The sequence below is a fragment of the Bos grunniens genome, chromosome 5, assembly GCF_055505025.1.
Source record: "Bos grunniens cultivar Pamir isolate PY7600 chromosome 5, Bosgru_T2T1.0, whole genome shotgun sequence".
Lineage (NCBI taxonomy): Eukaryota > Metazoa > Chordata > Mammalia > Artiodactyla > Bovidae > Bos > Bos grunniens.
Genome location: NC_141169.1, coordinates 117216273 through 117229433, shown reverse-complemented (window position 1 = coordinate 117229433; position 13161 = coordinate 117216273). Strand labels below are relative to the sequence as shown.

Sequence of the window (13161 nt, the reverse complement as noted above, 5' to 3'; positions counted from 1 at the left end):
GAGATGCCAGATACTTGAGTTCGATCCCTGCGACGGGGAGATCCCCTGGAGGAGGAAATGGCAACTCACTCCAGTATTCATGCCTGGGAAATCTCATGGACAGAGAAGCCTGGCAGGCTACAGTCCATGGGGCCGCAAGAGTCCGACATGACTTTGCAACCAAGCACAACCACAACCTTAAAAATGAGGAGAATTTGGACGCAGACTCAGCAGAATGAGAACGCCATGTGACGAGGAAGGCATGGATGTGGATGATGCATCTGCAAGCCAGGGACCACCAAAGACCGCCGGCAAACCCCCAAAGCTGGGAGAGAGGTCAGGAGCAGGTTCTCCTGCTGACCCGCGGAAGGGAGCAGCTCTGCCGACACCTTCCTCTTGGACTTCACACACTTCTGCTGTTTAAGGCGCCCCCTCCCCTAGTGTGTTGGGACTTTGTTACTGGCGGCCCCAGGAAACTATGCACCCTCAACCCGCTTCCCTAAAGGGGGTCCAGCTGCAACTGATCCATGTGGGAAAACCTAACAAACCTCAGCCAGTGAAGGTTTTTGGGCATGGGAAGAACGAAGCTGTGTTTAGACACTGAGGGAACACGAGCTGAGCTGCTAGCACAGGTGTATCCGGCTCCATCTCGGCTAATGATGACGTGCCACCAAGCGCTGCCCTGATGGTTCAGATGGTAAATAATCTGCCTGCAACATGGGAGATCCAGTTTCGATCCCTGGATCAGCAAGATCCCCTGGAGAAGGAAATGGCAACCCACTCCAGTATTCTTGCCTGGAGAATCCCACGGACAGAGGATTCTGGCGGGCTATAGTCCATGGGGGTCACAAAGAGTTGGACATGACTGAAGTGTATAGAACAACAGCTGCCCCTTGTCACTGGCCATGAGTGTATCAAGAAGCGTACACGGAGGAGGAGCTGTAATCGGGTGTGACCCAGTGATCCTGACCCCATTACTGATGGACAAACTCCCTTCTTAACCCACCCTCCCCCATGTACTTGCCTCCCTTCACCTCCCCTCTGGCAAATTCCAAATCAGCATTCGAGTCTCCCTTTGGCAGACAGCTAGCTGTCCCCCAGGAGGTCTTCTTCCATCTTTTACACCGTTAGGGAATTGCTGCCTGTCACGTGGTTAGGCAGCTCAGCTTCCCAACCTCCACTGCAGCCAGGCATGGTCACATGACCGCAATCTGACCAATAAGGTGTGAGCAGAGGTGAACCGTCCAGTTCTCGAGAGCCGTGGCCCAGAGGGTGTGCTGCACGCGACCGCATATCCTCTTCCCTCCCGATTTCTCCTCCCGGCCAGCCACAGTGTGATGACGTCACGGGAGGTGGCAGGGCAGTGAGGCAGCACCATTCAACTAGGGCTCTGACAAGAGGAGGAAATAAATTTCTGCCTTTTTGGCCATTCTGGTTTTGGGTCTCCTTATGGGAGCCAGGGGGCTTCCCAGGGGACTCGGTGGGTAAAGGATCCTCCTGCAGTGCAGGAGACACAGGTTCCATCCCTGGGTCGGGAAGATCCCCTGGAGGAGTGCATAGCAGCCGGCTCCAGTATCCTGGCCTGGAGAATCTCATGGACAGAGGAGCCTGGTGGCTACAGTCCACGGGGTTGCAATGAGTCAGATGCGACTGAAGTGACTGAGCACACACGCACAGGAGCCAGGAGACAGAAGTGCTTGAGAGCCAGATTCTGCGAGTTCGACCCCAGGTCCACCAATTTCCATCAGCGTGACCTCAGGGAAGTCATTTAAAGTGTCTATAGCTCCGGCTCTTCACCTGTGAGTAATGAAAACACCCGCCCCTGGCTGTTGTGAGGGAGCAATTCGTTCATTCCACGTGAAGCAGGTAAAGTGATTCCCGTGGGGACTTCCTGGGCAGTCCAGGGGTGAAGACTCTGTGGGCCCAGTGCATGGGGCCGGGTTCCGACCCTGGCCAGGGAACTAGATGAGAGTTTGCACTCCGAAACTAAAGGCTCCTGTGCGCTGCAACAAAGCATCCCACGTGCTGCAGCTAAGGCCCGGTGCAGTCAAATAAAATAAAACATGACACTCTTAAATAAACAAAATGACACCTGTGAGTGTGGGAGATGCACCCCTTGAACCGAGAGTCTAACTCGCAGGCCTTCATCCCTGGGTCCACAGCACTCAGAGGTGCTCTGGAGCCAGTCGGAGCGGAGCTGAGTGGACACGAATCCTCCTCATAGAAATACAGGAAGAGGTTTAATCAAGCTTTGTCTACAATGGAAAAATTCAGTTCAAACGGTACTTCTGGACCAAAGGGTGCATTTTTTTTTTTTTAAACAGATATGACTCTTCAAGGTAACTGCACTTTACACATAAACGGTTCAGAGGAAAGGAAGGTGAATTTTTCCTTATCGACTTCCTGTATTAAACTGTGTGAAATAGTCTTCAGTGGCATGATTGGTACAGAGTTCCTTCATATGTTTTTTCCTGATAATAAAACAAGGAGAAAAAGAAATCAGCAAATGCCTGACTTCCTAAATGTTCTACTTTTTATTGGTGTCTTATCCCCAGGAGACACAATTCATCCCAGCACTACCGCTCGAGGGGAAGAAGGGGCATTTCGTCACTGCTGATTGGTTAGCCTGGCGTTCTGCAGTCCATGGGGTCGCTAAGAGTTGGACACGACTGAGCAACTGAACTGAACTGGCTGGTTAGCCTAGGGACCTGTGTGTGTGAGATGTGGGGACATCTTAGAATTCCATGATTGTAAAGACACTTGCTCCTCCCATTTGACTTCTGTGAGATGATCTCTTAATTCTCCCCATTTAGGCCCCCAAAGATGGAACCATCAGTCAACAGACATCTGATTGGAAAAAATACTGGTGGGTCCCCTCTGAATTCAAGCCAGAGCTTGAAAAATAGAGAGGTTAAAAAGTTAAATAATTGTGTTTTTAGTGACAGGTTCACCTACTGATCTGCATTTGACACTTTCTGTAGTTGGAAGTCTGAACTACTCCAGGGGCCTGTCCTTGGGGAAGAAGAGACTGCTGCTTCTCGGCAGCTCAGGAGCCCCTCCCTCTGCCTGGCGGGCCCTCCCTGCTGTGGGCAGCTGGCACTGTCGTCCCCTGTGTCTGGGCCACACGCCTCCTCCCGGAATCCCACCTGGAGTCCTCCCCTGCGGCTCCCGGGCCCTCCGTGAACTCTGTCACCAGCGCCTGTGTCCGGGCCCGCTGGGCTTTGCCAGCGCCCAGGTGAGGACTGTCCAGGGACGGGTGTTTATGGAATGTGGGCACAGGGGAGCCTCAGTCCCTCCCTGGCCTGCGTGGGGACAGCTGGCTTCCTAGCTCTGAGCCCTTTCCCTGCTCCTCTTTACCGGGTGGCTGTGCCAGAGCTCCACTCACTGCTGCTATGGGGGTGGGGGGCGGCCTCTGGTAAAAGATACCCCTAGGTCCTGAGCCTGTGGGCGGGAAAGCTTCAGGGAAGGTGAGCCAGGGGTCCAGGAAAGGTCAGTGGTTGCTCCAATGGGCCCTGCAGGACAGCAGCTCTCACCTCCCCTTTCCCCAGGCCTGGTGCCCTCGATGGTGCTCCCAGTTCCCAGCGCCCCCGCTCCCCCGCCCAGCACTCACTGCAGGAGCTGCTCCCTGGCCAGGCTGAGGTTGCTGCAGTCCAGGGCCCTGCGCAGGCCACGCTGCAGGCGCTGCTGCTGCTGCTCAAACAGCAAGGTGGCGCGAGCCTTCTGAATCCTCCGCCGGTCCCAGTCCATGTCTCGCTGGCGCTCTTCCTCCTGGAGCCTCTACGGAGAGGAGAGGGACTCACCACCGCCCGTCCCCCAGCAGGAGAGCCCCAGAGGGGACTTCCCTGGTGGTCCGGTGGCCAAGGCTCTGAGCCCCCAATGCAGGGGGCCCGGCTCCGATCCCTGGGCGGGGAATTAAGGTCCCATGTGCCGCACTGAGCTCACATGGTGCAGTAAAGACCCTGCATGCCACGGCTAAGACCCAACGTAGCCAAATAAATAATATATATATATTTAAAAATCCCTGGCTGTGCTCTAATTAAAAAAAAAAGAAGAATTGGGAACGATAGGGGGGCATAGAAGCCCACACTAAGAGACAGAGTATTCTTAGCGTGATCTCAAGTTTCCAAATTATGTCCTTGTATTCAAGAGGAGCCCAGGGGACGGGACACCAGAAGGCACGTGGGGGGATGGGAGAGGGGTCTTCTGAGTGTGAGATTTCACGTGGGATGTTTTCTTCTGTTTGTGTTTCTCTAGCTTCTTATTTGGCACCCCACTCTAGTACTCTTGCCTGGAAAATCCCATGGATGGAGGAGCCTGGCAGGCTGCAGTCCATGGGGTCATGAAGAGTCGGACACGACTGAGTGACTTCCCTTTCACTTTTCACTTTCATGCATTGGAGAAGGAAATGGCAACCCACTCCAGTGTTCTTGCCTGGAGAATCCCAGGGACGGGGAGCCTGGTGGGCTGCCGTCTATGGGGTCGCTCAGAGTTGGACACAACTGAAGTGACTTAGCAGCAGCAGCAGCAGCAGCTTCTTAATTTTCTACAGAGACTGAAATCAGACCAAAAATGCTGCTTTCGGGACAGATGGCCGACCTTCCTTGCCAGGCAGTCTGGCTGAACTACCGTTGTGAAGGGCAGAGCCGGGCTTGGCGAAGGTGGCCATGTCCCCTGCATCCTGATGCCAGCCTTAGGCTCCTCCCACTTTGGGCTAACTCCCCTGCCTCACCCCCTGGCTGCCGTCTGTTTCCCCTCTCAAGGTGAGGTGCCCAACCTGCTCCCCATCTCCTGGTCCAGGCCACTGTCCCTCCCTCTCCCCGTGCCCGTCTGCTGGGAAGCTCACACCAACCACCGCATCACATGGAGCGTGGCTGTCATCTGCGGACCCCGTGGGAGCCTCACCCATCCTCTGCAGGTCTGAGAACGTCTCCAAATCTCTTTCCTGTCGTGATTTCACGTCATTTCAACATACTCAGAGATGACCCTTTTCCTGATTCCCAGTGATTCTGCCTCTTCTCCAAAGATCCCCTTCCAGTCTCTCAGTCATCCCCCCCAGGGGGCAAACGATGCCCATGGTTCTTGAACTCTGGCGGGTATCAGAAGCCCTGGTGGGGAGGGGGCACTTGCTGAGTGTTTCGGTTCAGTAGGCCTGGCGAGGGCCTGAGAATCTCCATCGCTCTCGAGTTCCTAGGTGCGGCTGGTCCAGACGGCCTGCTTTGGGAACCTCTGCTTTCACCCTGTCGTTGCCAATACCACCCCCGTCCGGAGTCTCATCTTGGAGTCCCATCCACCGCAGTGAGGACCTGGTCCTCTTTCTCCACACCCTCGTTCCCACGAGGTTCCCCCACACTGTGACTGCCAGTCTGCAGACTCGACACCTCTCAATGGCCCCTTGAACTCCATGTGTCTTCCTCCTCGTTCAGCCCAGCGTCCACAGCTGACACCCCTTGGCAGACACCTGGGCACCCTGAGCCTCCCACCTGGTCCCATTTGCCAGGCAAGCTCTGACCATCATTGAGTTCCAGCTCTCCCATGATAGGCAAGCATGGCCCTACTCAAGGGTTGCTTCAAGTTCATGACCAGGACTCAAAGTGGGGGGAGGAGGGGCTGGGGCTGCCCGGCCACTTGCCCCTTCCCCTTTCCGGATGACCTTGGAGCACTTTTGTTCCTGCAAAACTCCTACCCCTCACCCTCAGCTGCTGACCACTCTCCTATTTCGCCAGGAAATAGAGGCTCCAGAGAAGCCCCTCAAGGCAATACAGCCCTACCCACCCCTCACCCTGTGGCTGCAGTCAAGGCCGTGGTCCGTGCAGTTTCTGCCCCCACAGAGAGAATCCGCTCCCCAGGTGACTCCCTCCACCTTCAGACCTTTGTTTCAAGGTCATGAGTCCCATGATGACCCTCCTCACTCCCAGCCTTCTCAGCCCCCTACCCCAGCCTCCTCCCCTGCCCAGCACCCAGCACCTGTGGGATCACTGCACTCTTGTCCTCCCCCAGAAATGGAACATAGACTCCTTGAGGGCAGCTTCTGGGCCCAGTGTGACAGCGGCTGTAACTAGATGCTCCAGGAAGGCGGGAGGGAGCACAGAGCCATGTCTGAGGGCTGGGGCCGGTGGAGAGGGGTGGTGGTGGAGAGAACAGTGGGGGCTGAGGGCTTGGGGAAGGGGGAGGGGACAGGCACCAGCTTCTCCTGGACTTGGTGTTTCTGCACCAGGCGGATCTCCTCCAGCTGCTCCTGGCTCATGCCCTTCCAGCGGTCGGGCACCACGCGATGCGGCCCGAAGGAGCTGGCTGCCTGCTGCGGGTTCTCCGAGAGCAGGTCCCCACGCAGCATGTTGGAGATCTCGGCTAGGTTGTCCTCCTGTTCTTGTTTTCTCTCTTGAATTTTCTTTTCCGCTGACTCCAGGGCCTGCGCAGGGGAAGATATTAAGGATGATGCCCTGAAGGGGCTTCCCTGGTGGCTCAGACAGTAAAGAATCCACCTGCCATGCGGGAGACCAGGGTTCCATTCCTGGGTCAGGAAGATCCCCTTGAGGAGGGCATGGCAACCCACTCTAGGATTCTTGCCTGGAGAATCCCATAGACAGAAGAGCATGGTGGGCTACGGTCCCTGGGGTTGCAAAGAGCCGGACACGATTGAGCAACTCAACACGTTGTCTGAGTGAGCCTGGTGGGACTGAAGCGCAGGCTGGGAAACCTTGCAGGGGCCCTTGAAGGAAGAATGTGCTAAACAGGGCTCCTGGGCGGGTGGGGGGAGACTTATCAGGTATGGACGTGGGAGGTCCCTGGACCCCTGGCTGCCTGGGCGATGCTGGGCGAGTGGGCTGGGCTCAGGATCACTACCAGTTGGTCACGTGCACAATCCTGGCAGGTCTGTCTGCAGCGATTTGCCAAAGCAGGGAGCGGCCGCCCCCCATTAGGCAGCCATCTCCCCTCGGCTTGGCCTCACCCACCCCCAGGACAGGGCTGTGAACCCTTCCCTGTGGTCCTGGTCACCCTGGGCCAGCGGCAGGCCACAAAGAACCGCCAACCAAGTGATTTGCAGAAGTGGTGATTTCTAAAAGGTGTTCCTACTGCCCGGCAACCTCAGCCCCTGAGACAAATAAATTCCTGGTCAAATCCCTGCTTACATGAAGGCGATGGGTAGAAGGGACAGGCCCTGGCTGTGTGACCTTTAGCTAGACAGCTTGCCTCTCGGCTACAGTTATTTCTCCATCAAGTCAAGTCAAGTCAAGGATGAAACCAGTTCTCTCTAATATTGGACAGACGGGGCACTTTGCTAGCCCTCACATAGCAGGGACTAACAGGGAGGCCAGCCTGACTATATTACATAAGTGCATGCTTTGTGATTGGACAGGTCTGGTTTGAATACTGGACTTCTAATATTTGGAAGTCCAGTGTTTACATCTGCCAAAGCAAATCAGATTAGTACTCAGCTGTCTCTAAGAAAGTCAATTCCTCCCTCTGAGCCTGTTTCTTGATCAATTGAGTTCATGGTGCCTCTCTGACAGGGCCATTGAACACAGTGACTAATAAGATCAGATGATTGTTGCAGAGTTTAAAAAAAAAAAACATATTCTGGGAGTCCAGCAGCGGTGTAGTGGTGAGGATTCCTGGGCTTTCACTGCCATTGTCTGGGTTCAGTCCCTGGTCAGGGAACTGAGATCCTGCAAGCCATGTGACATGGCCAAAAAAAAAAAAAAAATAACCATGGCTATCACTGATGCGCTGAGAATGCTGGGACACCCAGGGAGGTGGCTGTGTGTCTTCCCTCCCCTCCAGACAGGCCTGGGGTATACACCTGGTTCTTGTTGAATTCTTTCACAGTTGCACAAACCGCCTTCCTGGTGGCGGTTTCCAGATCCTGTAAGTGCTTGGCTGTCTCGTCAAACTGCAGCCTTGTCTTCAAGTAGAGATCCTCTGAAAAGAAGAAAAATACAGTCAAAGTGTGTGTGCCTGCCCAGGGCTCCTTCCCAGATGTGCAGAGCGCCCTGCGCAGCGTTGTTTCTGGGTCCGCTTCTCATCACGCGCCCATCAGAAGAAGGGGGGTGCAATGGAAGGCTCATGGGAGACACAGATGAGTTAACTCAAGCCAAGCTCTTAGACAAGTGCCTGGCAGCGCTGGCAATCATCACTGTAGCCTGGTAATGTCTACAGACACGACTGAGCACACTTATCTGGGTACCAAAGGAGAAGGGCTTAGGGGGCAGCGTAGTAGGAGATAAGGTCAGACTGTGAAGGCCTTGCTGGTACTTGAAATAAATTTGGTTTTTATTGAGTAAGTGTGTTAGTCGCTCAGTCGAGTCTCTGTGACCCTATGGACTATAGCCCATCAGGCTCCTCTGTCCATGGAGTTCTCCAGGCAAGAATACTGGAGTGGGTTGCCATGCCTTCTCCAGGGGATCTTCCTGACCCAAGGATCAAACCTGGGTCTCCCAGATTGCAGGCGTATTCTTTACCAACTGAGACGATCATCAATGAGTAAAGTAAGAAGCTATTGGTTTTGAACAAAGGATCCCACTTAATTTTTTATTTTTGGCCATGCTGAGTCATATGGGATCTTAGTTCCCCGACCAGGGATTTAAGCCATGTCCCCTGGAATCGAAACCACTGGACCACCAGGGAAGTAGCAGCTTTATGTGTGTGTATATATGTGTATATATTTGCCTTGGCACGTGGGATCTTCGCTGTGGCAAGCAGGCTCTAGAGCTCACAGGCTCAGCAGTTGCCACGCAGGCTTAGTTGTGCCATGGCATGGGGATCTTAGTTTCCCTGCCAAGGATCAAACCTGCATCCCCTGCACTGGATGTCAGATTCTCAACCACTGGGCTACCAGGGAAGTCCCTCAGCAGTTTAACTTTTTAACAGGATCATTCTGGCTATTGGGCTGAGAAGAGAGTGTAGGGAGGCAAGGGCAGAAGCTGGGGGGGCAGTTAGAGGTTATTTCGGTGATCCGTTGGGATGTGCTGGCCTTTGAGTCTACTGGTAGTGGTGGAGGTAGTGACGGTGGTCGGAACTCGGGATGACTTGCTGCAGGAGTGCGTGCGGCATCGGAGAGAAAGGAAGGAGTCAGGAGGGCTTGCTTTGGGCTGGAGCAACGGGAAGAACAGAGCTCCCATCGATGGAGGTGGACGGTCAGGTTCAGGGGATGATCCAAGTGTCTTACTGGACATGAACTGACCCAGGCTAGACCTATGTCTTTCCCACTGTCTTCCCAGCAGGCTGTGAGCACACTGAGGGTCAGACCAGTGCTGAGTTACCCTGGGCGCCAGGACCCCACGGGCGCCCTGACACACCACAAGCTCAGAAAGTGTTTCCTGCGTGATGGACGTGTGACTAAAGACGTCCAAATCCTGAAACACAGGTTCTGATGTCTCTTTGTTTGGCCATGTGGCTAAAGTAGCCTATTAGTGAGGCTTAAGAGACAAAAATGAAACAAGAAAAAAACAAAACTGGGGTTGATTTGTTACAGTACTGAGACCCACTTGTCTTCTGCTGTTACCTGCACATTTTTGGTTCTCCCGGCCAATCATCCGTTCCTTTTGCTGTTGCAGGGACCATTCCCTGTTTTGTTCCTCTTGGAATTTCTTCCTCAGATGGAAGTTTAAATCCTCCCCCATGAATTTCTGCATTCCTGATATTGTATTCCGAGCATCATAATCTGACTGCCGGGCCGGACGATCCTTCTTAAGGGCCAGGGGGTCAGAGAGGTCAAATTCACGGCGCGTTTCCGGCCTCTGAAAGCTCTGCTGGAAATCATTGATAGCTTTACAGAGATTTTTCCTATCTCTCCTTTCCCGGTTTTCTGATATGCATGCGATCTTGTCATTTTGTCTCATTTCAGCAGCTAGAAAAGATACAGCATATTCATTAGCAAAAGATTCAGAGGAAAGAAAGAAATTTGAATCTCCCCCAAAAAATAATTTTTAGTGATTCTAAAAGTCATCCAACTCTCCCAAAGGTTAACACAACCATTAAGGGTTAGAATTCTGAATATAAAAAAGCACCTACAAATCAACTTTAAAACAAACAACCTAACCACAAAGGGGCAAAGGAAGGGAAAAGGCACATCACTACAGAGCAACCTGAGTGATCAATAAGCGTGCGAAAAGAGCATCAACCATTCGAGATGGGAAACATCCAATGAATTGAAGAAACATTTTAAAACGCTGAAAATAGCAGGTATTAGGAAGGATGTGGAGAAACGTAGAGGTTTCTCATTTACTGCTTGTGAGAGTGTAACTTGGTACTTTTATAACCATGGAAAGCAACTTGCCAACATCCCCTGAAACTGAAAATGCGCACATCCTAGGACCTGTCAATGCCAGGTCCAGGTCCACCAGGAACATGAGCATTGAGACACAGTGCAGGAGAGTCACTAACATTGTTTGCAATTATTTAAAAAACAAAAACATCTAAATCAGCCACCAGCAGAGGAATAAAGAAACTGTGGTTAAAATTCATAGAAGAAAATATCATAAAGCAATTAAAATGAATATTCTGTATGGAGATAACCTGTAAGTTCCCAAAATAGGTTGTTGAATTTCTTAAATGTTGCAAAAGGATACATTCAATATATCTTTTATGTAAAAATGTAAAACACACACACAAATTTTATATTGTCATGGATAAACCTACATGAGGTGTACAAGCGCAGAAACACACATGGGAATGATCACACCTCCGAGGAGGGGAGAAGAGGAAAATGGGAAGATGGAGGAGAGCTTTAACTACTTCTGTGTAATATTTAATTCTCAAAAATCATTCTTAATATAAGATATCTAAAGCCAGGTTGGCAAAATGTTCACATCTAGTCTGGTGGTGGGTATATGTATGTCTGTCGCATCATTTCTGTAAGTTTGAATTACTTTTGTAAAAAATTTTATTGAAGTATAATTGATTTACATTGCTGTGTTAATTTCTGCTGTACAGCAAAGTGATTCAGTTATACATATATATATTCTTTTTCATATTCTTTTCCATTATGGTTTATCACAGGTTTCAATTACTTTTACACTACAATTTTAAAAGAAAATATGAAACACTATAAAGAAGAAAAGACCCTGATGCTGGGAAAGATTGAGAGCAGAAAGAGAGTGGGGTGGCAGAGGATGAGATGGTCGGATGGCATCACTGACTCAATGGACATGAATTTGAGCAGACTCTGGGAGATAGTGAAGGATGGGGAGGCCTAGCACATTGCAGTCTGGGGGTCACAGAGTCAGACACGACTGAGCGACTGAAACGAGCTGATGAAGAAGAAAGTAAACTTCATTCCTCATGCCATCTCTCCAAATTTACCACTGCTCACATTTTGGTATAGTTCCTTTGTGTTTTTTTCTAAACATATTTTTATATATTTTTAACTTATGTATATTTATATATTTAAACTTAATTGATGACCCATTGTACATATAATTTTGTATCCTTTTTTTATATTAAAAAAATCCTTATGGTGCTTTAAAAGACATTGTTGGACATAACTGACATTTCTTAGTCAGTAGGTCCTCATCCTCAGAACACTACTTTTCATAACTATTTGAGAATCTGACCCACAAGCCAGAACACTTTTACTTGAACCATGGCTGGTTCTGAGTCAGCTCTGGGCTGTGGGCTCAAGAGTGTGTGTTGTCTACTGTTACCAACTGTCCCTGGTAGAAGGTCTTGAGCTTTTGGCAGAGAATATGTGTGTGTATGAGGTTTTTCATACCTAGTTTTTAAAGAAAACAGAGAAAAATATACATGTCTGCTCACAATATATATCCTACTCATAGAATTCAATAGCTAATTTTCAAGTGTGGAAGAATTGGTGCATTAAGTTAACTGAGCACAAGAAACTAGAGTGTGAAAACGACAAGGCTTTACATACATGAGGAATGTGACATGGGTCTAAAGCCCTGAACCACTCAATGGCCACTCAGAGAATGCTCACCAAAGGCTTCATCTCTCGCTTTTTCAGTTGCTGCTTTTATGTTCTGGTCACAAACCTGAGCATCCCAGGCCGTGGTGTCACCCTGGGAAAGGAAAACAATGGGAGAGAATAAGAGCCAGACAATTTTATTCAGTTGATAACAATCGTACTTATCTTTTTATAAACCAAATCGTCTCATACCCGAATGCCCTTGTGTGTCTCTGTTGGTTCTTCAGCCTGTCTTAACTTTCCCTAGAGCTTCCTTCTCCCTTTCTTAGTCAGTAGGTCCTCATCCTCAGAACACTACTTAAGCATCACCTCCTCCAGGAAGCCCTCTCTGCTTTCCTCTCCCAGCCCTAGTTGCGTTGACTTCCCTGCATTATAATGTGACCATTTTAACGCCTGCCTCGTCCACTGGGCTATCAACTTCACAAGGTCAAGGATCGTCTTATCCCTCATCTCCAAGGCCTGGCTCAGGTTTGCCACAAAATAAGAACTCTCTCTACTGGCATTTGTCTGTTAAATGGACTGGAGGAAGTCCCTGGCAATGTAGAAAGTCTGGCTCAGAGAGAGGAGAACCGCATTCCAGTCTCTGGCCACTAACTCCAGGTAAGCTCGCTCCCCACTGCAGGACTCAATTTGCCTGTCTGGCAAGTGACAGGGAGCAATTTTCGGTCTTGTTATGAGGCCTCCCTCATTCTCCGAAAACTCAATACGTGGAACAGTTCTTCCCGGCAAAGCTTGGAGCCGTCCGCAGCTGTGCCTGGATCAAAAGTTTCATTCCAACAGTTCATCATCTCTTGTTGCTCGCTGCTCGCCTCTCTTGTTTCCCCCGCCCCCTTGTCCCCCTCCCCTCCCCCACCATTCCCTCCTGGCTCCTCTCCCTTCCGATCCGGAGGGTCTCACCCCAATGATCCTGTTCCTGGCGTTGAAAATTCGTTTCTGCCTGACCAGCTCCGCATGTCTTCTTTTGGCCAGGACAAAGTCCTCCTTCAGGTCCTTGGGCTGTGCTACCTCCATGACTGCGAATTGCTAAGAAATTCTAAAAGGTTTCAAAAACATGCGAGATTAAAAGAAAATACAACAAAAATAAAACAAGCTTTAGCCCAGCGCGGCTGGCTCCCCAGGAGTCCGGGCAGGTGGGAAAGCCTGCCCAAGAGGCTTTCAATCGGCCTTCTCTCACTGCCCCAGAGGCATGGAGTCTCGGTTTCCTCGGAAACGTAAACAACTCCGGTTGCTAAGAAACAGCACAGCGCTCGTGTTCTCGCTTT

The 13161-nt window shown here is 51.0% G+C and overlaps 1 protein-coding gene across 3 annotated transcripts; it reads right to left on the bottom strand.

Annotated features, from left to right (window-relative positions):
* Positions 1-2200: 2200 nt before the first annotated feature.
* RIBC2 (RIB43A domain with coiled-coils 2) lies at positions 2201-13093 on the bottom strand. Of its 3 annotated transcripts, none has more exons than XR_015164635.1 (7): positions 12797-13093; positions 11912-11993; positions 9482-9826; positions 7781-7899; positions 5944-6388; positions 3590-3756; positions 2201-2450 (listed from the first exon to the last, which is right to left on the bottom strand). XR_015164635.1 is itself a non-coding variant. In XM_086403278.1 (7 exons), exons 1-7 carry the CDS (start codon positions 12908-12910, stop codon positions 2372-2374), a joined length of 1134 nt encoding a protein of 377 aa, XP_086259404.1. In that variant the 5' UTR covers positions 12911-13093; the 3' UTR covers positions 2201-2371. The 3 variants fall into 3 exon arrangements, 2 of the variants coding, with proteins under 2 accessions (XP_086259404.1, XP_086259405.1); XM_086403278.1 differs by having other exon boundaries at positions 6161-6388; XM_086403279.1 differs by lacking the exon at positions 2201-2450 and adding an exon at positions 2495-2687 and having other exon boundaries at positions 6161-6388.
* Between the last annotated feature and the right edge of the window lie 68 nt (positions 13094-13161).